We start from the raw sequence: 7,976 nt of genomic DNA, 5'->3' as shown, positions 1-7,976 counted from the left end.
TCATTGTAAAAAGTGATGGTAGAGTAAGCACCTCAGCAAGAGGTGAAACTACATTTTCGGTAGAAGGGGGTTGAGATACAGTACCTATGGCAACCTACCACCAGCCTACATAGGGTACTCATTGACCTATGTAATCTATATATCGGGGGGGAGCCTATGAAGCTATAGTTCCTACATAGGCTCAATAGACCTACATAGGTCTCAACCGATTTCCTGATGCATACAAGTCATATCCCGTCCGAATCGTATCATTGGTATCACTGCCAAACTTTGGGCATCCCACTAAGTGCTACTTAGCTTACCTCCAGTCTACGTTCAAATAAAAAATGGCATCGACCTCAAGTTTGGACCAGTCCTCTTCTCCAATGAACGGCACCCATATCATAATTATCCGTCCAGTCAAAATCAGATAATTAAGCATCCCGCTTTACGCGTATTATATTGCTCCGTTCATCCCAGCATCTCACGCCCACCTAGCTCAATCGGATAGAGCGTCAGACTTTTATATACCAATGTTTACAGATTGTCTTAATCTGAAGGCTGCGAGTTCGACCCTCGCGGTGGGCTTATCATATTTTGAAGTTATTTTTTCTTCGCAAGGCAAAAAAAGAGCGAATAGTATATGTTGGCGCGGTTACATACATATGCATACTCGGTACTAGGCTGGTGTGTAATGCAAGGAGACAATTTTTCTTGTTACTCGTGTGCCTAGCTAATCACCCACCGCAATGTTTACGTCGGCGCCAGAAAGTGGAACGGGCCCAAGACGATTGGGGCGTCAAGTACACGACTTGTGCCACGTCGGTCCGATTCTGTGATGCGTCCATTCGTGTATGGATTTGGGAGGGCTCAATACCTCACCTTACAATTTATCGCCAGGATGACACTGGTTGTGCAATTATATTCTCGCAAGACACGCGTTGTATGGTTATGTGTACGTGTGACGCACGTGGAGGTATCACAAACAAGGCTCCACGTCAGAAACGTCTGCACCAGATTCTTACCCGAGGTCCCAGTAACCCATCTACGCTCTTTTACAACAACAATGGGCTCTTCACAAAGCTTCTTATCAGGTGAAACGGCCCTCACCGTTCTCGTCGTTGCGGGGGCTTTAGGACTTGGATACACCCAGGTCAGTGGTGGTCGTGCGGATATCCAGCAGACGGAGAAAGAACAGGGGAAAGGAAGGGGGAAAGCCAAAGGGAAGAAAAGCGACAAAACGTCTGTGGCGGACGCCTCTGTTGCTTCTACCCCGCCAACAGTCTTACAAGACGCCATACCCGGCCAATTCGACTCCATCCAACCACTCCAGCCTTCTTCTCCCGCACCCAAGTCCAAAAAGTCAAAGAAAAAGAAAACCAAAGCCGCCGCCGCCTCTTCTGCCACCACTACCAACGCCGGTACTCCTCCGGGTCCCACCACCGTCAGTTCTCCCACCGTAGAAGCGTACAACTCTGAATCATCCACCTCCGCCGTCCCCACCACACGCACCCCACGAACAACCAAACAGTCCACCACCTCCATTGATACCGACGGCTCGTGGACCCGCGTGGAGCCTCGACAGCGGAGCTACTTGGCTGCTGCACAAACGACGACGACGACGAGTGACGTAGCTACCACCACCGCTTCTTCGTCACCCGTCGCGGAGCGCATGGAGGAGGAGGAAGAAGAAGAAGACAACGACGAAGATGGCGCACATTCCTCCTTCCTTTTAAACTCCAACACAAGAGATGAAGAGTCCCGCCGAAGGACGCTTGCAGAAAAGTTGTTACCCAAGCCTAGGAAGACGGCCGTTGATGAGTAAGTTGTCTTCTCTTCCCCTCTTTTTAAGTTTTCTAATCTGCTTGTTCATAGTATGCTCGAAACACCAGATCACCCGACGTTGTCGAGGGTGATGCGTGTACAGCCTAGGCCGGATGAGAAACCTGTCGATGGTTTCTCGTGGGGCGATTATGAAGACGTACGTGAGGCGGATGCGGATGATGAAGGTTGGGGCGTTGTCAAGAGTAAAAGTGAGTAGCGTTCCCTTCTTTTGGACTTTCCCTTCGGCTTTCTTTCATTTCCCATTCAACGGATCGTTTTTTCTTTCCTTAATCGCTCTCGTGTTCGTTGTCTGTGTCCTTGGCACCGTTTCCGCTTCACGTGTACTCCCTGCCCCGCTCGTCCGTTTGCCTGGATTGGTTGCCCACCTTTCATCTTCATTCACCGTCCTCGCCGCGATGTTTTTTCATCTATCCTCCAACCTTTTCGTCTTTCTTTTTTCTTCTTGCGGCTTGCTCGCCTTCTGAGCCGTTTTTACGATTCAACGTTCTCTGGGTATCGTTTTCTTATGCTCTCTCCTTTTTGCCTCCATTCTCCTTTTGCAACATTCATCAGGGCACTTCATTGGCCCAAGCTGTTTTCCCCCCCCACTTCATTCATTTACTGAGGCTCTGCCCACGCGCTCCTTCCGTCTCCTCTTCTTCCTTCCTTTCGACGTTGCTTCTCTTTTCATTTCCATTGTATGGATCACCCTATCACTCACGTTCCTTTTCATTTTATCGTCATTCTTACCCTTTTTTCGGCGACGTATTTTCCTGCCCATCTTCCTTTCTTTCTTTCATTTTTGCACCTCCGCGCGTTCACTTTTACCCCAGTCCACTTTTGCCGGGATGCATTGTTTCCTTTGCACTTCGTTTCTTTACGGGCACCTGTTTTCCGTATTGCCCTTCAATGCCTTCTTCCTCTTTCTCCTCTGGGCCTGCAGTCTTCCTCTCTACCTGTACCCCACCCTTCGTTTGCCCAGGCTACTTTCCCCCTCTTCGCTTCTCCGTCATCTTCATTTCTCCGTGTTTACGTTCGATTGACGTCCTTTCGCACTCGATATTGGATTCATTGACTGCATTTCACGCGTACCACCCTTTTCCTATTATCAGTCGTTCTTTCCCGCCCATGTTGCTTGTTCACCATTCACTAATCAACCACCCACTCAAATAGGACCAACCAAAACACCGCTCTCCTCGTCCACCCCCTCCTCATCCTCCCACCTCCCCACTCCTCCTGCTACCACCACCAACAAAACAGCAGACCAACAATCCAAGAAACAGCGCCAAAACGCCACGAAACGCGAACGCGAAAAGGCCGCAAAGGCACAAGCGGAGTCTGAGAGAGTTGCGTTATTGGCGCGATACAAAAATGACAAGGAGAGGGAGCGGCAGGGAGGGGCAGGAGGAGGGGGGAAGAAGGAGAGTGGTGGGATGAAGGCTGTTGTTGATGAGCGGGGTAAGCTGGTTTGGGAGTAGTTATCTAGCTTATGGTTGGGCATAATTTGGTACATAGGGCAGGATTCGCATAATGTTCATTCGTGGATTCCCATTCATTCATGAAGGATTGGCGTATTAAGAGAATAAATTAGTTTCTAGCTTGATACCGTATATACACCCTCCCCTCTTCTCTCATCATCATCCCAACACCCCAACACCAGCCATCTCCACCTCCGAAGGCGTACTCGAATACCTCAACAAATCACTCTGAAGCCTCACATCCCAATCTCCCGCTAAATGCAGCGTCCCTCCAGCTCTCGCACTCTTCTCCAGCAGATCGTCCCACCTCTGCGCTTTTTCTTGTTCCGTGAGTGTGTGATGTCGGGATGGAGTGTACAAGGATGGAGGGCGGCTGGTGGTAGAAGCGCGAGTCGTCGGGGATTTGGTCTTGGAGGCGGGGGACTTCTTGGATGAAATAGGAGACGTGGTAGCGGTAGCAGGTGAGGGGTTCAACGAGCCCATACGATCCGCCTTACTACCCTCCGACTTGAAAGGCTCCGTCGTCGAAAGATCATACGAACTAGACCTCCTCCTCCCAGGTCGAATAGTAAGTATACTCAACCCGCCCTCGGACCTCCTCTGGGCATTACTATGGGATTCCGATTTCCGCGTATGATGAGATGGGGATTTAGGTGACGTAGGCGAGCGCGGTGTAGGCGAACTCGCTGAGCGCATGGGTGAACTTGGCGAACGTCCAGGCGACGTAGACGAACCTGCTTGAGGAACGAAGAGCGGAGGCGGCTTCAAAGCAACCCTATCCCCACTCTTCCTAGGCCTAAACGTATTAATCGCCCCTGATATCGAAAATTCAGGTAAGAGCGGGGACTCTCTCCCGCCACCTCCATTCCCACTTGTCCTCTCCGTATCGTCTCGAGCAAGGGCAGGGGCAGATGAGTCGCGTTGAGCAGGAGCTGAAGAAACCACTTTATTCGGAGAAGAAACAACCAACGTCGTCGTCCCACGTCGCGGTGGAAAGGGCAACGAAGGCAACTCGACACTAGGACTCTGCACAATCATCCAATCTTCCGAATCTGCCGTCCTTGGCCTGGCGAGTTGGCGGAACGACAAGTGATTTGACTGTCCCTTAGCAGACGGAGGAGGCGTAGGAGGGATGTCTTTATATAGCTGACTTGGATGAACAATATACTTCCCCACCCCATTGACGCTTTGTTGCTGCTGCTGCTTCCGCGAGTTTTTCCGTAAAGTGTTCACAAGCGACGGAACGGGGGGAACGGGTTGTTCAGGTTGCACATCCACAACCCCAAACGAAGAAGTGCTCGAATGGGGGTATTGCACGCTTTTGTCGCTCGACGAAACGGGGGACGAGGAGCGCGTGGTTCCCGATCCTTGTGCTTGTGCTTGTGCTTGTTGTTGATGTGAAGGCGATCCAGAAGTCTTCAAAGCAGAAGCAGTGGGAACCCTTGACCTCGTAGAGTCCCCACCAACCGAGCTGGACCGAGAGGACGATGCGGAGGGTAACCACCTCGCCAATGCCCGTTTTTTCCCCGCCTCCAAAACCAGCGGTGAAGGCGAAGTGAACGCTGATCCTGGAAGGGGCAGGGGTAAGGGAGGAGGCTCCTGCTGCTCCGCACGATACTTATCACGCAGACCACCTGTACTAATGCGTTTCATAAGCCTCCATAGCTTGTTCCCTGATCCTCCCCCTTCGCTTGGCACTGGGGGTGGGTTCTCGGCAGAACTAGGCCGTCGAGCATGTCTTCTTCCCCTCTCTTCGTCGTTCACTTTCTTCACTGGGGGTGGGTGCTTAACCACTCCATCCAACACGATCTCCTCAACCTCCAAACTCCTCGTCCTCGTCCTCGTCTCACTTTTCCTCAAACCAGGATTCTGTAAACTCGGGCGCGGCCTTATCCTCCCCCTCTCCTTCTCTTCCTCCCCCGCGTACTGCTGCGCCTTCTTCCAGCGCCCAGAAACCTTCCTCGTAAGCGTCTTCAGCCCCCCACCAGCAGAAGAAGTAGATTTAACAGTCGCAGAGCGCTTAACGCCCTCCAATTGAAAATATCCCTCCGAACTCCACCCAGCCGCGCGAGCTTCAAAGCTGTCGGCTGGTACGACGCGGTCAGAGGAGGAGCCAAAGACGGTGTAGTATGGCGTAGCGGGATCGTCGTCGTGGAGGTGTTTAGGATCTGAAGAGGAAAAGGCATAGGGGGTAGAAGGGGATGAAGGATCGGCGACATGGCCACGTTCGCTCTGTTCCTGTGCACGATACGCTTGTACAAGTGCACTAGCAGGCGTAATTGACGGTGGTTTGGGAGAGGGCGCACGTGAATGCGTAGAAGAAACCGTCAAAGCTGCTGCTGATGCGCTTCTCTTGATCGTCGTATTCGTATTGGAACTTCCAACAGCACGACTGGGTGAGCTGCTTGGAGAGGTAACACGTGATGACGATGGTTTTCGACGTAGGAGTTTACGTTGTTTCTCCTCTGGTTTTCCAAAAGTCCTTCTTTCGTTTAGCGGCATTTCTTGAATACGTCGTCCGCTAGTTCCCCTTCCGTCGTTATCACTCCCGTTCCCAGTCATCCGAATCCTCTGCTCGCTCGTCATAGTGGCTGCACGCCGTTTCTCCTCATTCACCCTCCGTTCAGCCCTATCCTCACTCCTCTTCACACTCCCCTTCCCATCAACGGTAGCAGCCCTCTTCATCACACCCACACTCCTTCCCTCACTCTCACTCCCGCTATACAATGCAGGCGCAGCAGGCTTGGCCAACAATCTCTTCATCATCGCGCGGGATGTTGGCGAGTCAGGGGAGGACGTGGCACACGTTGGGCGTTGGAAGATCGTTACGTATTGACTTTGGTTCTGAATCTGACTTTGACTCTGCGGCGGGACCGGGGTCGTCGGCTGCCGAGAAGTAGCGGCGTTAAAAGATGGTATAAGCGGCGTAGGTGGAGATGGAGATGCTAGAGATGGTTTGCGTTTGGGTGGGGTGGGCGTTAATGCGGTGGTCGGGTTACGTGAGGCGGTTGGCAGCGCGTTGCGGGCGGGTGATTTCCCTGGGATAGGTGGTGGAGGGATACGAGGAGGGGAGGTGAAAATTGAAGACATCGTCTAGTCTGAAGAACGAGTTACACCCTCTTCGATTCTTTGTACGTACGTCTAGATTCAGAATGCGAATAGTGTACTGTATATATATCAATATCAATCCGAATGGCTGCTCGCATAACAACTCACCAATGTCAATCACAACGTAAAAAAAAACTAACGTGTCAGAAAGAAGGAAAGATAAAAACGAATGTGAGTGTGGCGAACTTGAGCCGGGGCGGATGACGAGTGGAGCCAAGAATAGTTATGTTTTCCTTTGTTTGTCTTTCCTTACTGTTACTGCATCGGTGGCATGGCAACCCGCTTGATGATAAGAGGATGATTTATCTTGCGTTGCGCGACACTCAGGGTCCGAGATAAGCAAAGTTCTGAATGAGAGGGAAATCGTTAATGCAGAGATACAGTAGAAGAAGGGATTTCTATATTAAATTTGACACGTCTTCCCCGAGAACGTCAACCATGTACCAAATTTAAATGCATCATCTCTCACAGCCATGATTCCGACAAAGACGCGAGCTCCGAGCGGAGGCATTTCTCAGAGCACAACGACAGGAGACTTAATTAGTCAAACGACGCCAAACCCGATAATCGCTCGCAAGGACGGCGGTACTTCGTGTAGTTACCTAATGACGTCGTTGAGGTAGCTTAAAAGAAGACTCCCAGGTCATTTACTATTTTCCGATGACAACGAAAAGTCGTAACCAAACGATAGGCTACGGTCTGAGGGAGCGATAGAGCACCGAGTCCGGAGGAAATAGAGCCATAAAAAGACGCGCATGCAATTCAAAAGGATGGAGCACGCAACTTTTATACGCTCAACTGGGAAGATTGTGAACTCGAGTAACTTAAAATCCATTAGCTTCTGCAGCCAGAATCTGGGAATAAAAAATGGGTTAGATGGCTGGACAACGGGTTGCAGTTCCGGAGCATACCACCTAAGATAGATCCTAATACCGGAAGGAAAAAGATTTCACCCTCTCCTTAAATCCTCGTCCGACCAATCAAACGCACAGTCAGCAATATAAAGCATTGGAATATCGTCGAAATCGTCATATTGATGATCTGTCCCATATCCACGCGCAGCGCCCGATCCGAAATCCCAGGACAGTTCACAATACCAAGACTCCTCAACGTCTCAACGCTCCACAAGTGGGTCACTGGAAAAAGCACCGGGCAAGAGATAAAGGTCACAAAGCGGTTGGAGAGTGTATGGTTGACGGATATCAGGTCGTCGGTCGCATGGATATCCTCCGAAATGAGATAAATCGTGATATCGCACGCTCTAATCGTTTGGGTCTCGTACTATACTCCGACGCGACGAGGACGTTGTCGATTATCTGCAACGGCGTGCTGTTTAGACCCTCAAGCAAGATGTTCCCAGAAATTCCCAATCGTCCGGTAGAAGCTCTAGGACATCATAGCGTCGTTGAACGTATTTGACTTGGAGATCCCGACGAATTTGTTGAGAGGCCGCTGAGTAGCAAGTTGGAGTAGAAAAGGGAAGGCAAATGAGAGCTGGAAGATAATTGCAAGTCCTTCTTAAACCCCAGTTTGGATTTTCGTTCGTGCCTGCAAAGGCTGAGCCGGTTAGGGTGATGGCGCTAAAGT

At 50.9% G+C, this 7,976-nt stretch overlaps 2 protein-coding genes across 2 annotated transcripts; one reads left to right on the top strand and one right to left on the bottom strand.

Annotated features, from left to right (window-relative positions):
- Positions 1–512: 512 nt before the first annotated feature.
- On the top strand, positions 513–2,020 carry LACBIDRAFT_332132 (uncharacterized protein; the record flags this gene model as incomplete). The annotated part of the gene is made up of 5 exons (XM_001886579.1): positions 513–560; positions 663–666; positions 713–934; positions 1,074–1,800; positions 1,855–2,020. The coding sequence occupies 5 exons, from the start codon at positions 513–515 to the stop codon at positions 2,018–2,020; spliced, it is 1,167 nt and encodes a 388-aa protein (XP_001886614.1).
- Positions 2,021–3,371: 1,351 nt separating this feature from the next.
- Positions 3,372–6,371, bottom strand: LACBIDRAFT_295385 (uncharacterized protein; the record flags this gene model as incomplete). Its single annotated transcript, XM_001886499.1, has 1 exon — positions 3,372–6,371. The coding sequence occupies one exon, from the start codon at positions 6,369–6,371 to the stop codon at positions 3,441–3,443; it is 2,931 nt and encodes a 976-aa protein (XP_001886534.1). The 3' UTR covers positions 3,372–3,440.
- Between the last annotated feature and the right edge of the window lie 1,605 nt (positions 6,372–7,976).

This window comes from Laccaria bicolor, genomic scaffold (assembly GCF_000143565.1).
Source record: "Laccaria bicolor S238N-H82 LACBIscaffold_38 genomic scaffold, whole genome shotgun sequence".
NCBI classification, from domain to species: Eukaryota; Fungi; Basidiomycota; class Agaricomycetes; order Agaricales; family Hydnangiaceae; genus Laccaria; species Laccaria bicolor.
This window is presented reverse-complemented; position numbering and strand designations above follow the sequence as displayed.